This window comes from Rhinopithecus bieti, unplaced genomic scaffold (genome assembly GCF_001698545.2).
Source record: "Rhinopithecus bieti isolate Rb0 unplaced genomic scaffold, ASM169854v2 scaffold_55, whole genome shotgun sequence".
In the NCBI taxonomy this organism is placed as follows: Eukaryota; Metazoa; Chordata; class Mammalia; order Primates; family Cercopithecidae; genus Rhinopithecus; species Rhinopithecus bieti.
The window spans coordinates 1,238,878-1,258,648 of record NW_016803114.1 but is presented as its reverse complement, the minus strand read 5'-3'; the positions used below and the strand labels follow the sequence as shown (position 1 = coordinate 1,258,648).

Here is a 19,771-nt window from a genome sequence, read left to right as displayed (position 1 = left end):
TGGGGAAGTTATTATGGTGAAATTAAGAGCCTTATCTTCCCTCAAACAAACAAACAAACACTAAACTGAAGAGATCTCTGTTCTCCCCTGCCCCATGAAAATTAATTATTCAAACACCTATATGCATTAAAGTGATTGTATGGTTTTCTCACATTCTATAATCCCTTCCCCACATCTCAACTGCTTAACTTGGTATCTTTTTTGTATTTTCCCAAATTGTTACTGTTCCTCTTTCACTCTCATGTAAGAAAAAAAACAAAAACAAAACTCAACATAAAATTAAATCACTTATTTCTTTATCCACTCACCTCTGTTTCTTCTATTTCATTACTTCAGATTTGGCTATTTGTCCCAAATTGCAGATTCTGATTAGTAGCAGGTTTACATATAGTGAGTGGGAATTTTAAAATACATAGTTGTAGCACTTGTTAATTAAATACCTTTGTGTTGTGTACTATTAGACTTTAGGATACCAAGATGATGCTATATTTCACATATTTTAATTCATTTATTCATTCAAAAGTATTTATTAAGTACTCACAACACATTGGGCACTGTGCTAGGTGCTAGACATATAGTGGTGAATGAGACATATAGTCTCCATCTCAATTGTATATTCAGTGACTAAACTATAACTATGTAATGTTACAAATAATAAGGACAAAATTTTTTAAAAATCCTTAACTATTTCTAACGCTTGAAAGCATCATAGTGGTTACATGAGTTTTCTGGATAGTTGAGGAATCAACTGGTAGCATGCTAGAGCCAGCTTGTACTAGTTACTAAGTTTTCAAGAATTTTGTAAGCCAACTGTTAAATAAAGCCATTATTTATTATTTGAGACAGGGTCTCACTCTGTTGTCCAGGCTGGAGTGCAGTGGTAGGGTCACAGCTCACTGCACCCTAGGCCTCCTGGGCTCAAGCAATCCTCCAGTCCCAGCCTCCTGAGAAGCTAGGACCACAGTGCACACCACCATGCCCAGCTAATTCAAAAAATTTTTGTAGAGATGGGGTCTCACTGTGTTGCTTATGCTAGTCTCAAGCTCCTGGACTCAAGCAATCCTCCTGCTTTGGTCTCCAAAAGTGCTGGGGTTACAAGCATGAGCCATTGCACCTCGCCTGACTATTAACTGTTGATGTACAAACCTTATTAGATCTATTTTCACTGTTCGAAGTTCACTTTCTCTCACTTCCTGGTTTGAGGTAGTTCAGGATAGCTGAGGTTTCGAGAAAGTTAAGCTTAAACCAAACCATGCTGATATGAAATCTTGAAAATAAACTCCTCAGCATAGACAAAACTCTGAATTTTTAAGAAATGCAAGATGCTTACGAGAACACGTAACATTGAAGAGATGTTGAAACAACTAAGTGTGCGTAGTTCAAAGATGCTTTAATGACTCTATCACGGAATTCCAGTAAATCCACTGCATCATTAAGAACATTACGAACCTAAACAAGAAAAAATAAAATGCCAACAAACATCATTAAAACATATCCAAATTTTATTTACATAAGTTAGCAAGATTTTGAAACACAAAAAATTCAATGCACTACTGATTACCTAATCATATAAAAAAGAATGTAATAGAAACTAGGCATAAGATAGTATACCTAATATTTAAAAAACCAACCAACAAAGTAGAGATACAGAAAATCTCTTAGAAATAAGTAGAAAAAGACCACAGAGATTTCTAACTTGCAAGCCAAACTTAATGATGTAGCAATGGAGTGATATAAAAAATATTCCAACACTGAGATATAGTCAAAGGAGGGTGGCATATTGAAGTTGGAAAGATTCTATGTGATTTCTGCCCAAACCGGTAAGAATATCTCTTTTGGGGTTAGATTTTACTTAAAATATACATTCTAAAAGAAGAGACATAATTGCTTTAAAAATCAAAAGTGGGGTAGGAGGTACTGGTAAACAAACCAACTGCATGGTGAAGAAGCCAAGCTGCAAGGAATGGGGAAAGAAATTTTCATATGCAAAAACACAGAGACAGTGTCTAAAAAAGCCAAGCAGCAACTAACAGAGAGAGATTTGCTTATGACAGTCAGATTTATCATAAAAGTTTGTAACAGACTATTTTGCAAGGATTTTAATATTTGGCAGTATTGGACAAAAATCTTGACGTTAATGAACAAAGTGCAAGAAATTAAGAAAAACGTTGAGCAAATTAAATTTACCTAATCTCTGCCCAATACCAGAATGGGTATGGCAGTATAGTAAGAGGTGAAAAATAGAGGAAAAGACGTAATTATACCTACAAATTAATACTGCTTTAAGTTCTCCTCAAAATGTTACCATTTTTCTAAATGTAATGTGACAATTATAATATTAATGAACAATGAAAGGGTATGGAAAGAAAAACAGGAAGGTAAATCAAACTTCTTATAAGTACTTCAAAGAAGTACTTATGCCTACCAGACACTGCCATGATCTAAATGTTTGTGTCTTCAAAATTCATATTTTGAAACCTAATCACCAGTATGACAGTTATCAGCAGGTGGAGGCTTTGGAAGGGTATGAGCCCTTATGAATAGGATTAGTGCTCTTATAAAAGAGGCCCCAGAGAGCTGCCTTGCCCACTGTACCAAGCAAGGACACAGCAAGAAGGCACTATATATGAATTAGAAAGTGGGCCCTTGCCAGACCCTAAATCTGCTGGCACCTTGATCTTGGACTCCCAGCTTCCAAAACTGTGAGAAATAAACTTCTGTTGTTTACAAGCTACCCAGATTATGGTATTTTGTTACAGCAGACCAAACAGAATAAACAGGTATGTTTTTTTTTTTTTTACTATCTGCTGTTTAACTCCCATCTCCACCAAAATATTGACCCAGCAATCTCATTTCTAGAGTTCCATCCCAAAGATAAACAAGCAAAACTATAAAATACCATATGCACAGACTATCACTACAGCACTATTAGTAATAGCAAAAGACTGGAAATAGCCCAAATGTCTATTGATAAGGGACAGGTTGTATAAACTGATATAGTCACACATATAGAGACATAAAGTGTCTATACATACAGCTATAAAAAGGAATGAGGAAGATCTATAGATGTCCATGAGATATAGTAAAGTAAAAAAATGTGGCCAGGCGCGGTGGCTTACGCCTGTAATCCCAGCACTTTGGGAGGCCAAGACGGGCGGATCATGAGGTCAGGAGATCAAGACCATCCTGGTTAACACGGTGAAACTCCGTCTCCACTAAAAATACACAAAATTAGCCGGGTGTGGTGGCGGGCGCCTGTTGTCCCAGCTACTCGGGAGGCTGAGGCAGGAGAACGGTGTGAACCCAGGAGGCGGAGCTTGCAGTGAGCCAAGATCGCGCCATCGCACTCCAGCCTGGGTGACAGAGTGAGACTCCGTGTCAAAAAAAAAAAAAAAAGGCAACATGCAGAACAGCGTGTATAGTATGATACCTTTTATCTAAGAAACGGAAGAATATGAAGATATGGATTTGCTCACATTAAAAAAAAAACAAGAAATCTTAAACAGTATTCAGTAATATATTATTAGAATAATATTAATATTGTTATTTTCAAACTATATTTGGGGACATAATGTTTTTAGGAACCACAATTTTCTGGTCAGAGAAGCGCTGCTCTTAAAAAATCAAGAGTAAAACCCTATAATCTTGCATTTAAATTAGAAACCTCAGCATAAACTTGTGATGTATTTTATCTGTCAAAACGAAAACATTTCTTCCCAGTGTAGGCTCAAGTACAAAGAAAAAAGAAAAAAAAATTTGTCTAGAAGTAATGATCAAATCAGTAGCAATGAACACACATTATTTACAGATCTGACTGTGGTCTGTACAAAAGAAGCCTGAAACATCTTGTCACACCAGAAAGCAAGGAAGCTATTGAAATCAGTCAAAAGAACATAGGAACCAACTGGCCAAAGATGAGACAATTTGAGCATTACAGAGAATAACCACGATGGGTTGAAACACACAGAAAATGTTAAAATCTACAAGTTTATAATGATAACATCAATGACAACAAAAAAGAAATTTACTGGGCATGCTAGGAAACCAACTTATTTGAAAGTTGGCAAATAGGAAAATAATTCTGCATTTGTTACCATTCCCCATAGGGTAACCTAATGGTTGAGGAGGCAAACAAAGTCTTTTATAGGAGAATTCTAGCTAATAAATGTGGAAGGAATGATAGAATTACAATGTTACTATTTCACAACCCCCAATGAAAAATAGGTCTAAACAACTATCATTAATGGCAGCTAAAGGCATTAAGGTAAAAAACCCAGTGGGAAACTATATGATAGATGAATCAGGTTTCTAATACCTGAACACACTGATCAAATCTTAACATCACTAAAAGAGAGATAAGCAGACATATGTGCCTCCTGATGTGATGCAACAGGAAGTGCATAGCATCACCTAAGGCTCTAAATCCAATAACCAGTCTAGAAGAAACACAGGATAAATGAACATATTAATTGTAATCAAGGCCGGGCGTGGTGGCTTGTGCCTTTATTCCCAGCACTTTGGGTGGCTGAGGTGGGTAGAGTTCAAAACTAGCCCAGGCAACAAGGTGAGACCCTGTCTCTACAAAAAACAAACAAACAAAAATTAGCTAGGCGTGGTGGCAGACGCCTGTGGTCCCAGCTACTCAGGAGGCTGAAGTGGGAGGATCGTTTGAGCTTGGGAGGTCAAGACTACCGTGAGCCGTGACTGTGCCACTGCACTCCAGCCTGGGTGATAAAGTGAGACCATGTCTTGAAAAAATAAATACATAAATAAATAAATAAAAATAAATAAATAAATGCAATCATACCACAAAGATGGAATCAGTCAAATACAGAATGTGGGAAATTCAACAGAATAACCTGGTTCCTTTAACAAATAAATTGTAAGTAAATAAATAAGAAGAAGTTGTTTCAGATTTTAAAAGACTTAAGAGACAAATTAACTGAATGTAATGTGGGGCTTTATTTCCTGATAAAAACAAACCAACTAGAAAAACATATTTAGAAAATAATTGGGGAAATGTGATCTGTTACTGTAGAAAGACGTTAGGAAAAGACTGGGGAAATGTGAATGTTACTATGGTAATGTTAAAATGAAAATAGTTCTTATCTTTCAGACTGTTTAAAAAGAACTTAAAAAACAATTCCAGAACTAGTGGTGAAGAAAAGACATGAATATTTTGCTCACCTCTTCAAAGCGTAGGAGGAATGACTGTAAAGAGGGGAGTAGTCTGATATCAAGTGTTTCAAAGGAGCTAGAGTTTTTTAGGGAAGAGGAGGTTATTGTGGTCTAGAATCAGCAAGGAGGAGTAAGGAAGACATCTAACCAGATCCAGTGATATGCGGCGCATCAAAGAAAAACACCTCTACTTGAGAAGGCTGGAGGAAAAACACTGCTCTCAGTAGTCGGCTGCTTTTTGTTTGTTTGTTTGTTTTGAGACGGAGTCTCGCACTGTCTCCTGGGCTGGAGTGCTATGGCGTGATCTCCGGCTCACTGCAACCTCCACGTCCCAGGTTCAAGCTGGGACTCTTCCGCCTCAGCCTCCTGAGTAGCTGGGATTACAGGCGTGTGCAACCACACCCGGCTAATTTTTTTGTATTTTTAGTACAGACGGCGTTTCACCGTGTAAGCCAGGATGGCCTCGATCTCCTGACCTCATAATCCACCTGCCTTGGCCTCCCAAAGCGCTGGGATTACAGGCGTGAGCTACCGTGCCGGCCAGTAGTCAGTCACCTGTTGTTAATTAGCACAAGAATGCTTTTAGTGAAAGGGCTGAACTTTGTCTGCAAGGCCACAGCTATATGACTGCAGGTTGTGTACTGCACAACTCTGGGTCTATGTGAATGGTGCCCTCTGGAATTGAACAGGCCGCTGACTGCAGGTGGTGTCTTCAAATTTCCTAGGTCTACAACTACACATATGAAGCCCCATGTAGCAGGCGGCTGTAGAATTTTTAGGTCTCCTTTCAGGATGGAGAGAAAGGAGCTACCTCATAGACCCCCAGGCTCTGATTTCAAACAGAAACTTGGATCTAGTCCCTTGTCTCACTTCAAGTATTAATACTTTCAGTTTCCTTAGCCAGCAGGAGCAACTTTCCTCACTGCCTTTCCCTGCCTGCTTCTGGACCTGGAGTAGATCTGAGACTCTACACTGCATTTTTGTTCTGTTTCTGGTCCACAGAGATCTTTATCTTGTTTTTGAGGCCAGATGAGTCTTTTATATATCTACATATTTAAATCTTTTGGTGCCAAAAGTATGTCTCTTTCTTCCATGTATGAATTAACACCATTTTCATGAGAAGTCTGAGCTCCCAGAGATTTTTTTTTTAAAGATCCAAAATGCCATCTTCTAGAAACAGTTTAAAGCTAATAGAATGATATAAAAATGTTAAAGGGAAATTATATGTTAGTTTCTTTATAGCAACATGCTATCTAGTCAAACTGCTTGCAAACTTTCCTAAACAAACAGGTTTAAGAAAATTCAACATTTAAAAATCCAATTGTATAGGCCTCTAACATTATTAAAATTATAGATTTCTTAAGATCCATATTTGCCTAAAGCCTCACATGGGGGAGTGTCCCTTTCTGTGAATCTGGTACACCTGAACCAAACCAGAATAAAGCATCCTAGCCATAATAACAAAACTAAAGACACTCTAGTAATTGCTGTTATAGTTTCAAAACTATGGCAAATTCCACATCAGAAATGTTATGTGCTGAATTTTATTTTACTTTATTTTATTTTTTATTTTTTGAGACAGAGTCTCGCTCTGTCGCCCAGGCTGGAGTGCAATGGCTTTGATCTCGGCCCACTGCAACCTCCGCCTCCAGGGTTCAAGAGACTCTCCTGCCTCAGCCTTCTGAGTAGCTGGGACTACAGGCGCGAACCACCACACCCAGCTAATTTTGTGTATTTTTAGTACAGACGGGGTTTCACTATGTTAGCCAGGCTGGTCTTAACTCCTGACCTTGTGATCCACCCGCCTTGGCCTCCCAAAGTGCTGGGATTACAGGCGTGAGCCATCACGCTCGGCCTCTGCTGAATTTTAAAATACACCGATTACTCTGTTCAATTCAGGGCAGCTCCAGGATTAATCTCTCCTGATATTCGCATCACCTAATTCTTCTGTGTGATCACAATATTTAGACTCCTCAGATTGACATAAGTCTAAACATTCTGTTTGCACATTTGCAAAACACTCATTTAATCCTATACATAGCTATAATCATAATCATAGCAATAGCTATCATTTATTTTTGTTTTACATATATTATCTCATTTCATCTTCAAAATTACTCTATTATTAGCTCTTATTTTTACAAGACATAAAGTGTCCTGTAAGAATTAGACACCTTTGAATTTTGATGACTATTAAAAGCCAAATTTGTATCCTATCCTAAAGTTAGAGTGGCAGGAAAGAAATTGGGATACTAGAAATGCCTCACCCTTTGCACCCGCAGGCTTTCCCTCCTAGGCACTTCCTTCTAACAAAGACATCAACAGATCTCTTTTGGAAAGAATTATCCACTGGGCTGCTTCCTGGAGGCAAGAGGCAGATTAAGAAACTTTTTCACTACAGGCTATTGTGTCCCACAAAAGCTGAGGTCCAGGGAGACGGTAGGGCAAGTAAGTCTACTGTAGGAAAACAGCACCAGCAGGTCAAGGTGTAGATTAAACAATTGTGACTCAACATGATCTCTGGTTTCTGAGTCAATGAAACACGGATAAACCAAAAGCCAACAAAGCTTCTAAGGAAACTGTAAAATTCTAAATTGGGCAAACAAAAACAATTGTGATTGTTTAGTCTCATTGAAATCCTGTGACTCCACCTTGCAACAAAAGTGGGCTGTTAAAAAGTACAGCCCTCAGAAAGGGAATCCTCCCAAATGTCCAGGGAGATCTTCCCAGAAAGGCAAACTGGAGTTAACAAACTGACCAAGCAACTACTTTGTTGCTAAAAACGTTCTCAGGATATTCTTGGGGTAAAACCAAAGAAAATGACTGGAGGCGAGCCTCAATCAATTCATAGGTTTATTTTGCCAAGGTTGGGGATGTGCCCAGGAAAAAGGAACACAAAATCACAGGAACATCTGTGATCCATGCTTTTTCCAAAAAGGGTTTGGAGAGCTTCAATATTTAAAGAGAAAAAAAAGTGGGCAGGAGGGGAAAAGGGAAAGAGAAGAGAAGAGAAGAGAAGAGAAGAGAAGAGAAGAGAAGAGAAGAGGAGAGGGAGGGTATGGTCATATTCTTGTGAGGCTTTGATTAGAGCTCACTGAATGCACATGTTGCAAATGAAAAGAGGTACAGGGATAGTCAACTATGCATTCCCCTTGCAGTGAATCTGAATTTTTACAAAAGATAAACACAGAGTAGAAGAAGCAGTGAAATATGCATTGTCTCTGGTGAGCAGAGGGATGACTTCTAGTCTTGTCTTTCTCCCATACCTGTGAAGATAAGCTGTTAATTTACATTGTTAGGGTGAAATTCAACAGAACTCTGTTGTAGGGTAAAGATCTTGGGGCCTACAGGGAATTTACTTGTAAGCATATTGCAAGGGAAGCCCTCTGGGGAGGTATGTGTTCTATCTTTGCAGCTATCTACTTAGGAACAAAATGAGAGGCAGTTTTGCATGACTTAGTTCTCAAGCTTACCCTTGCCCTTTGACATAATGAGTTTGGGGTCTCAAGATTTTTATTTTCCTTTCACACTCACCAGGTGGATTTTAGCTATAAGTGGATAATCACTGTGTGTTGTTTTCCTTTCTCCCCTTTTCCAAATTGTTTTCATTGCAGCCACCCTCTTTTCCCTTAGCCATTGTAAACTGGGAATATGGAGAGTGGGAGGGGAGGGGAGAAGAATTAAAATACATATTTATGTATAGTTTTCCAAACCAGAGAGTTGGAGCTGGATGCAATAACCGTAGAGTCTAGGTTATCTTTTTTTAGAAAGGGGATGGGTTTGTTTTCAATCACATATGAAATAGCTGCATGATAAATTAGTATATTTCTGAGCCATATATATGAGTAGGTTGAATATATATCCATATATATGAATAAAGGAAGTTTGTAAGGTGACTCCCAATGATCCCTGCCTCCTGGTATTCACACCCTTGAGCAAATGTCTCTATTTAGTGTGGTTTGGACCTAATAGCTTGCTTCTAGTAAATAGAATATGGCAAAAGTGATGAGACGTCACTTCTGAGCTCAGGTTATAAAAAACTGTGACTTATGTCTTGCTTGCACTCTCTCTGGCCCTTCTTGCTTGCTCTGCTGAAGCAAACCACCAAGTTGTGAGCTGCCCTATGAAGAGGCCACATACAAAGAACTGAAGGAGACCTCCAGTCAATAGTCAAGAAAACACTGAGGCCCGCAGGTGCAAATGACACTGATGAACGGAATCTTGCCAACCATCATGTCAGTGAGCTTGAAAGCAAATCTTTCCCCAGTTGAGCCTTCAGATAAGACTAAAGTCCCAGCCAACACCTTGTTTGCAGCCTTGTGAGACTGAAACAGGGGACCCAGCTAAGCTATGCCTGGATTCCTGACTCACAGAAAAGGAGAGATAATAATTGTTGCTGTTTAAGCCACTATGTTTAGGGTTATTCATTATGCAACAATAAATAACTAACACACTATAGCTGCTAAACTGCTCAAGGATAGACTATAGCATATATCTATCTATCATTTTTTGTCTGCCCAGAATCAAATGACATCTTTTCTCATAAATATACATCGATTTTCCTTTAGGAAAACATTCCTTCCACTATTCTCAGTGACTGGCTAGATGGGATTGACTCATTTTCCCCTGCCTCTCCCTGAGTAAATACACTTGACTCAGGCTCAGCATATGAAATCCAAGGCTGAGATTTCTCCTGGAATTACTAGGGGAAAAAAAGCACTCTTTTCACTGAACTTGAAGTTGGTAGAATGTCAGTCTGGAACTACCAAGGCCACAAAATAGAGCCTTTCTGAAAACTAAGACAATTGCAGAGAAAAGAAGAGTCAAGGAAGAGAAAGAGACGAAGTCCTCTAGGCATTATTTAAGCCTCTGAACCAATAATGCCTCTTAAGTCAGTCTATCTCTTAACTTCACATGAATCAATAAATTTCCTTTTTTTCCTTTATTTTCACTTTAAATCAATTATAGCTGAATTTATGAAAAAAATTTCAAGGAAATAATTTAGGGGTCCATAAAACCAAGGACCAAATCTGTCTTGTTCACTACTGTATTCCTCATTGTTTAGCCCAATGCCTGGCAAGTAGGGATCACTCAATAGATATCCATTGAATGAGTGAATAAAATCATTCTAAAAAGAAACAGTGAATAGGCCTAACTTAGCAAAAATGCAGTCAAATGTTTTATAACATGGAGAAAGTAAAACCTCTTTAAAAAATAAAATAATGTTCTAGTTTAAAACTTTAAAAAATTATCTATAAATATTATTTTAAACACAAAGATAATTTAGATTAGATAAGCCATTTAAGCATTTCCACGGTTCATCTTATTTCACATAAAATCCTCTCATCACTAGGATAATTTCTTTTATTATGAAAGAAGAACTCCTCTTTCTAGATATAGTCTTATGTTGGGGCATTTCTGTAATTAAGGCTAGAACATTTTAGCACTACTATATTAGCTATAAATATAATATTATACCCCAATTAGTTGATTAGAACTCACAATGGATTCCATGTCATATACAGAATATTATAATGGTTTAGATCCTAGGTTAATTAGAAGAAATATATATTAAACCATCATCTGGATCCTAAATCCTTCTTAAAGGAAACACAGAAGATGGAGGGCATGTCAAATCACACCATGGAGATACAATCAGCCCAGTCCAGACTGAGAAACTCTACCAGACAGATAACTTGGCTCTTCAACAAACAAACTGCAGGGCAGGATACAGAGATGGAAGGGGACTCTACAGATGAAAAGAGACTCAAAAAATATATCAGCCAATTGCAATATGTAAAATTGGATCCTGATTCAAACAAAGTTTTGTGGCATGTAGGAAACAACTGGACATTTAAACACTTTGTGGATATTTGATAATGTTAAGAAACTGTTATTTTATATGATATGATAATGGTAGTGTGGTTATGTTAAAACAGAGTCCTTATCTTTTAGTTATATATACTAAAATATTTACAAATGAAATACAATGTCTGAATTTGGGGAACAAGGAAAGTAGACAGGACATGGACCGGGCAGGCTGAAGCATGAATTGGTGATTACTGGGGCCGGGTGATGAGCACATGGGGATTCAATATACTACTCTGTGTGTGTTTTAAATTATCTAAATAAAAAGTTTTATAATTTTAAAATAAATAAGCAGAATAAAGAAAAAGTATAACATACCTAATTATTAGTAATCTAGTGACAATATTATCACTAGATAATATTGGATATGTGGGTTAACAGAATATTTGAATAGACCTGCCCATGCTTCTACATTTTTATAGTAATAATATGAATTATGAATACTGAAGATAGAGGTAATTGATACAGGCAAAAGGAAGAAGAGAAAGGTTGAATCCTTCTTTTTCAGAGGATTTCTATTGACACATTGCACTTTGATCTTCTCCTTATACCTTTCTTCAATTAATTATTAATATATTAAGGGCAAGGCACTGGGCTAGAGGCCCTGAAAGAGAGACAAAGATGAGCCATGAGGATACTTGTGCCCTCCCACTGATGACTTTTGACCTGTAAAAAGTTTCTCCCTACTTCCCATTGCCACATCCCAACCTCCTTGTATTTATCTACAAAATATTTCACTTCAAAATTTTCTTCTGATGGGATTGAGGATACACTATTATGGCACTATGGCATACTGAATATTTTAAGCTAAAGGAATTTGATAAAACAAGAGCAGCAGGAGGTCAGTCTGACCTTCCCCAACTCTTCTTCTCTCACACAGGTCATAAAACCTAGAAAGGATTTTCTGACCTTTTCCTGAAGCAGGTCATAAGACTCTCATGTGAGAGGAACCCTCCCTATACCCAGAGGAAAGTTACATCCTTATTTCTGAAGACACAGGGACACAGAGAAGAATCTAAACATGCAGGTCTTGCTAAATTTTCCCCAGCTTATTACCACTAGATCATACCTTTTTTGGCCTATTGCATATCGCCACAACTGTTTACTCTTCATCAAACGTAGCGTAAAAGCACACAGGCTTAACTGTTTCTTCAGATCTACATTTCTTCAGGAAGGCTCCGGTGTCATGTAAAACTTACATCAAATCAGTTTATATGCTTTTTTCTTGTTAATATGTCTTTTGTTATAGGGACCTCAGTCATGAGCCTAGGATGGGTAGAGATATTTTTCTTCCCCTACACTTCTTAATTCCTAATAAGAACTTCCTATACCATTTTCCCATTTTGACTCTCCTTAGGTAATTCTTAAAATAATTTTTTTTTTAAAAAATCAGGTTAAATAAGTTCATCCAATTACAAATAAGTAAAACAATTAACCCTGTCAGTAACTGGCAGATTAGGCCTGCCTTGGATTCAGCTCCAGGAGTCAAATCCAATATGCTCCTATTTGTTACAGCTTTTTCTCTCCTTCCCTCACTGAATCCACATATTTCCTCAGTGTTTCCAATTTCACCATATTTGTACTAAATGCATAACCGAGTAGCTTTGGCATTCAGGTTCTATATCTGTGAAAGGTTTTTATGTCAGAGAAAGTGACTAATGGCATAGTTACAATATTTCTAATGTGACTGAATTTTTATAAGCTTGACTAAATATAATTAATGAAAATAATTCCATATTCTGTACAGTTAACTAATATGAAAAGAAGCAGGTTTAATCAACCTTGGAACATAATCATACCTGCATGGCCCTTCTTTTAGTTAATGTTACTTGAAAATTTTTCCACTCCCAATGTTGTTCCACCACATGTGCAAAAACAACATGTCCATTTCCACAGGCTCCAGCAATCTGAGTGCCATCAATAGACCACGCAATATTAAATATGCTGCCAGTGTTGGGTTTTTCTAATGCATATGACCACTAGGGGAGAAAAAAACAAGAAAAAAATGGACTTATTGAAAAAAATTTTAGGAAGTTTTAAATCAGGCACATGACAATATATTAAGATCATTTTAAAAGAATATCAGTTCTGGAATTATTAAAATATTTTTCTTACTAAAATTACAGTGTACTGAACGGAAAATACAGATGTAATTGTTAAAGTCCACAGTAGAACATCATGATAAAACAGTGTATGAAATATCTCAAGAACTGTAAAAAACCCACATCATTTCAATGTTTACTATTCCTTTTCAGTAATAATACTTAATAGGTAAACACAAAGATTCTGTAGAAAAAACAAAGACATCTTATTATTCATTCTTAATATATAGTCTCTACATCTAAAAAAAATCTCATTACAATATTTTAAGAATGTCACAAAAAAATTGAAACTCAACACACAATGTAACTAAAATAGCTCTGACACACATCCTAAGTCATGAGATTACATGAAACTGGATCTATTTCTTTTCTTTTCTTTTTTTTTTTAACAGACTGCAGTAAGTATAACCTCTCCTAGAACCTATCTATTTGAGAAAGTTATTTAGAGATATCAATAAGCATTAAATAGGACAAAAGAGATTCTTGTGTGTGTGTGTATAAGTAAGACATAAGAAAAAAGCAAACTTTTTAATACATGGTATTATATGCACTTGTTTCATTTTTCAGATGCAGCATATGCTATTTGCTAGGATGATTAATTTGACTAAACTTATATACATATTCTTTTCATATTCTCTTTCCATTTCTCCAGCCTTACAGCGTATAATCACAGTCTTGATTTTGTTGTTGTTGCTCTTGGCTGGAGAGAGAGAGAGAGAGAGAGAGAGAGAGAGAGAGAGAGATACATAGATAGATAGAATTTGTTTGTTTGTTTTACATTATTTTTTTCCAGAAATACTCATTATTAGCTACAGGCTCACTCTGACAACTAATCTGGGGGAATGGAAAAATATAAAGATTTACTAATTGATACTATTACAAAACAAGAATTTAAAATTCCTAATAAAAGTTCATACATAACAAAAACATACTGAAAGTCTCTTTGACCCCTTGCTGACACTCTTTTACAACTCTCCCCACCCTCCAGCTTTAGAGCCACTAACTGTTGCTTTAATGGCTTCAGTAAAGGCCTAATAATAAAGTTATCAAGGAGAAGATAATGAACAAACCATAACCTTTGCTTCATCAGCAGTATGAAAATACTAGAAACTTCCTTTTCAAAAATTAAGAATCAATTAAAAAAAGAATACATATAATATTTGAAGTCATCTTTTGAAAATAACTGTAGAAGACTGGGAACTTCAAAGATGCTAATAACCTGCTTTGGGCAATAAAATGAAATTAATTCATTTGTGTTTGACAAAAAAGAATTATGAAACACTACATGAATACTATTTTACATAAAGATTAAAAGTGGTTGGTAATGACAAATGAGTCTTGATATATTAACATATAGGCTTATGGCATATCTCTCTTTCTAAATCTAGTCTATCCTCATGGTGTAGAAGAAACAGAGATCTTAGTTTAATTTCTATTTTAAAACCATACATTCATATAACACTCCTTCCTTAACCATGGGGATAAGTCATAATCTCTGGGAGCTCAGTGTCATCGGCTAACTATTAAGACAATTATACAACCTTGTCTTAGCCTCTAAACCAGCTTCTCCTAGTTTGGCTTGTTATATTCATAAACTAATTATTTTCTTTTGCACTTTTTATTTCTTTGAATTTCAAACATAAACTTAAGTAGGAATAATAATACAAAGCAGTGGTTTTCAAACTTTAGTGTGCATCAGAGTTACCTAGAAGGATTGTTAAAATGGATTCCTGGGCCCGACCCCAGAGTGTCTGATTTAGTGGATGTGGGCTGGGGTCAAAAAACTTGCATTTCTAACAAGCTCCCAGAGGGTCCTGAAGCTACTGGGCCAGTGACCACACTTTGAGAATGACTGGCATAATAGACCCCCATTTACCTGTTACCCAGTTTCCAACAATTATCAACTAATGGCTAATTCTCATCTCCTCTGTACCACCATCCATTTCTCCATGGCCCAGATTATTTGAAGCAAATCCCTATCATATCATTTCATCAATAAATATTTCAGTACATAGTCGTCCCTTCTTATCCACAGGGATAGGTTCCAAGACCCCCAGTGGAGGCCTGAAACCACAGATAGTTCTGTACTGTCTATTTAACACTATGAACAGATTTATTTTTCCTCCTTCACAATTTCATGGATAGAAGATTCATTTTTACCATAGATGTTAGCAACCTCAGCATACCATCTTTTTCTAATTGAGAACTTTCACCTTTTCACTTAAAGGAAGCACTTTATGGATTCTCTGTGGCACACTGAATTGCTAGCATCCTTACTCTTGTGCTTTGGGGCCATTATTAAGAAAACTAAGGGTTACTTGAACACATGCCCTGAAATACTGTGACAGTAGATCTGACAACTAAGCCAGCTACTAAGTAACTTACGGGTGGGTAGTGTATACAGAGTGGATATACTGGACAAAGGGATGACTCATGTCCTGGGAAAACAAAGTAGAATGGCTTGAGATTTCATCATGCTGCTCAGAACAGTGTGCAATATAAAACTTATGCATTTTTATTTCTAGAATTTCCCTTTAATATTTTCAGATCATGGTTGCCTATAGGTAACTGAAAATCATGAAAGCAAAGCCACAGACAAGGAAGAACTACTATATATCACTAAAAGATAAAAGACTTTTAAACCCAACTTCAATACCATCATTAAGTCACTGTTTGAAATTTCCCAATTGCCATATTTTTTTTTCCAATTTGCCTTCCAGTTTGTTTCAATTAAGATGCCAAATCAGGTAGAACACTATTTTGATGGGGTAAGGATTATATGTTCTCCCTTCACAATCTTTTTACCCTGTAATTTTTTTTTTTTTTTTTTTTTTTTGAGACAATATCTTGCTCTTTCATCCATGCTGGAGTACAGTGACGCAATAGCTTACTCTAGCCTCAATCTCCGGGCTCAAGTGATCCTCCCACCTCAGCATCCTGAGTAGCTGGAACCACAGGTGCATGCCAAGACATTGGGATTTTTATTTTTAGTAGAGATGAGGTTTATGTTGTACAGGCTGCTCTTGAACTCTTGAGCTCAGGTGATCCTCCTGCTTTGGCCTCCAAAAGTGCTGGGATTACAGGCATAAGCCACCATGCCTGACGTCCCCTTGTAATTTTGTGGTTGTTGAAGAAACTGGGTCGTATGTCCTATAAAATTTCCCAGTCTGGATTTTGGCTTCTGCATTCTCATAGTGTTATTTAACATTTCCTCTGTCTCCTTTATTTCCTGTAAATTAGTAGTTAGATTTAGAGTCTTGATCAGATTCAGGTTCCATATTTTTGGCAAGAAAACTTCATAGGTGATGTTGTATACTGTTGCAATTTGTTAAGTGAGGTATTTAAGTTAGGTTTTGTGTGGCACAGTGAGGAACATTCATGGAAAGATTAGGTTTACTACTCATAGGTCTAAGCGAGAAGGCAGAGCCAATGGGAAGGTGTGGGGTGTCATCAAGAACATGAACGCTCAACCAGCAGATGGGAAGCAAGAGAGAGAGGGTGAGACCTTCAGGTGGAAGTTTTTATTGGTGTGCAGGGTGTTACCTAGGTGGGTTTCCCCTGGCGACCCCTAGGTGGGGTTGATTGAAGGGAGCACAAGGATAAGCATGGGAACTTGTGGATTACATTATCAGGTTCCTAACACTTAAAAGTAGAAGGTGATCAAACAGTTCGGGGTATGGGGCCTTATCTATCTAGAAGATAAAATGCAAACTAGATGGAGACTATCTCAGAATAGGTGGGTCAAAAGTCAGGGACAAGACAACAAAATGGATGCTGGGACAGCATTACATGAATTAGAGTAATGACATGTACTTCCAGTAGGAAGCAATTAACATCTGTTGCCTTTCTTCTTATGCTTTTAGTAAATAACGATCATTGCCTACATCTACTAATTCAGTAGGGCTGCAAAATGGGCAATCTTCTAATCTTTTCTTCACTTACTAACTACAATAGTTTTAGAAAAAGAAATATCTTCTCATCACCTATTTGGTTACCCTGGGGTATATATATCAAAGGCAGGATAAATTCTTTATTATTTCCAGTTAGTTGCCATCATGTGTTGCTTAATGAAGGGGATGCATTCTGAGAAATGGGCTATTAGGTGATTTCATCATGTGAACATCATAGTGTGTACTTACACAAATATAAATAATATAGCACCTAGACTATATGGTATAGCCTATTGCTCCTAGGCTACAAACCTATCAAGCGCCTTACTGTACCAAATACTATAGGAAACTGTCACACAACGATAGTAGTGTACCTAAACATACCTAAACACAAAAAAAGGTATAATAAAATACAGTATTAAAACATAAAAAATGGTATACCTGTATATGACACTTACATGAATGGAGCTTGCAGGTGTGGAAGTTGTTCTGGGTGAGTCAGGGAGTGAATGGTGAGTGAATGTGAAGGCCTGAAACACTACTGCATACTACTATCAATTTTATAAACACTGTATACTTAAGCTACTAAATTCATTAAAAAGTATTTTCTTTCTTCAATAACAAATTAACTTCAGCTTACTATAACTTTTAAATTTATAAACCTCTTAATTTTTTAAACTTTTGACTCTTGTAGTAACACTAAGCTTAAAATAAAACATGTTGGGACAGCTGTATAAATATATTTTCTTTATATCCTTAGTCTTTATGTTTTGTCTATCTTTAAAATTTTTTGTTTTGTTTTTTACTTTTAAACTTTCTTGTTAAAAACTAAGATATAAACACACACATTAGCGTAGGACTACGCAGGGTCAGAATCGTTAATATTACTGTCTTCCACCTCTACATCTTGCCCAAAGAAAGGTCTTCAGGGGCAATAGCATGCATGAAGCTGTCATCTCTTATGATAACAATATCTTCTTCTGCAATACCTCCTGAAGGACCTGTGTGAGGCTGTATTACAGTTAACTTCTTTTTTAAATTGGAGTACACACTAAAATAACAATAAAAAGGATAGTATAAGAAATATATAAACAAGTACCACAATCATCTATTATCATTACCAAGTATTACGTACTGTACATAATTGTACATGCTGTACTTTTATATGGCTGACAGCGCAGTGGTATGTTTACACCAGCATCAACACAAACACGTAAGTAACGTGTTGTACTATGATACTAGGATGGCTATGGCATTACTAGGCAATAGGAATTTTTCAACTCCATTATAATCTTATGGGACCACTGCCATACATGCAGTCTGTCACTGACCAAAATGTTATTATGTGGTACATGATTGTATTACTTTTCAAAAATATAAATTTGAATAGTGACCAGATACTTGATGATACTTAAAAATTGCTGTTAATTGTTTTCAGATTTAATAATGGTATTGAGGTTAAGTTAACAATAGACTTTGTGTTTTCAGTGATATATACTAAAATATTTGGTGACAGAATGATAGGATGCCAGGGATTTGCTTAAGTGGGTGGTGGTACAGATGAGATATGTTATTAGTTGATAATTGTTGGAAGTTGAGTAATGGGTAAATAGCGGTTCGTTATACCAGTTGGTATATACACCTTTGATGTGTTTCAATAAATAGAATGCTCAAATTGGCTCACTTTTTTTTTTTTTTTTTTTGAGACAGAGTCTCGCTCTGTCACCCAGGCTGGAATGCAGTGGCATGATCTTGGCTTACTGCAACCTCCGCCTCCTGGCTTCAAGCAATTCTCCTGCCTCAGCCTCCAGAGTAGCTGGGACTACAGGCACCTGCCACCACGCACAGCTAATTTTTGTATTTTTAGTAGAGACGGTGCTTCACCACATTGGCCAGGCTGGTTGTGATCTACTGACCTTGTGATCTGCCCGCCTCGGCATCCCAAAGTGCTGGGATTACAGGCGTGAGCTACTGTGCCTGTTTCAAATTGGCTCACTTTTAGCCAGTCAGATCTCTTTCAACTTGGGTTTTTTTTTTTTTTTTTTTTTTTTTTTAGTCTTCTTGACAGATTCTCATAGCTTTTCTTTTTTTAGACACTTTCCTTGTTTCCTAGTATGATAAAATGTCCAGATTCATATTTTAGATTTCCTGACTTACACTGGGAATTCTCAGTGGAGCTCTGGTTCATGTTATAAAAATGTGGAAAATATTATTTAAAGAATGCCCACAAGTGCTTGGATACAATTACTGAGTTGATCATTGCTTTTCTAGGTCTTTTTAGTGGACAGAAAGAGGTAATTTTTTCAACATAAAAAACAAACTCTAATGCTTTCCATTCCAATCCAGGAACTATTGGATTTCTACTTACCCTCACCAATCTTACCTCAGAATCTCCTTTAATTAGCCAAAAAAATCCTAATTCTTTTTTTTTTTTTGAGATAGAGTTTCAATTCACTATGTTTTTCAGGCTGATGTCAAACTCGATTCGGCAAAAAAAATCCCAATTCTTTTTTTTTTCTTTTTTTGAGACGGAGTCTTGCTCTGTCACCCAGGCTTGAGTGCAGTGGCATAATCTTGGCTCACTGCAACTTTTGCCTCCCAGGTTCTCCTGCCTCAGCCTCCTGAGTAGCTGAGACTACAGGCACCCATCACCACACCCGGCTAATTTTTGTATTTTTAGTAGAGGTGGGGTTTTGCCATGTTGGCCAGGCTGGTCTCAAACTCCTGACCTCA

At 36.9% G+C, this 19,771-nt stretch overlaps 1 protein-coding gene across 3 annotated transcripts in view; it reads right to left on the bottom strand.

Moving 5' to 3' along the window:
• IFT80 (intraflagellar transport 80) overlaps positions 1-19,771 on the bottom strand; it is a 134,345-nt gene that overhangs the window by 47,664 nt on the left and 66,910 nt on the right. For all 3 annotated transcript variants that reach the window (XM_017850736.1, XM_017850854.1, XM_017850788.1), the window contains 2 exons: positions 12,846-13,025; positions 1,331-1,449 (listed from right to left, as the gene is read on the bottom strand). In XM_017850736.1, the coding sequence (XP_017706225.1) occupies positions 1,331-1,449; positions 12,846-13,025 (299 nt within the window). The remainder of the gene's footprint in view (positions 1-1,330; positions 1,450-12,845; positions 13,026-19,771) is intronic.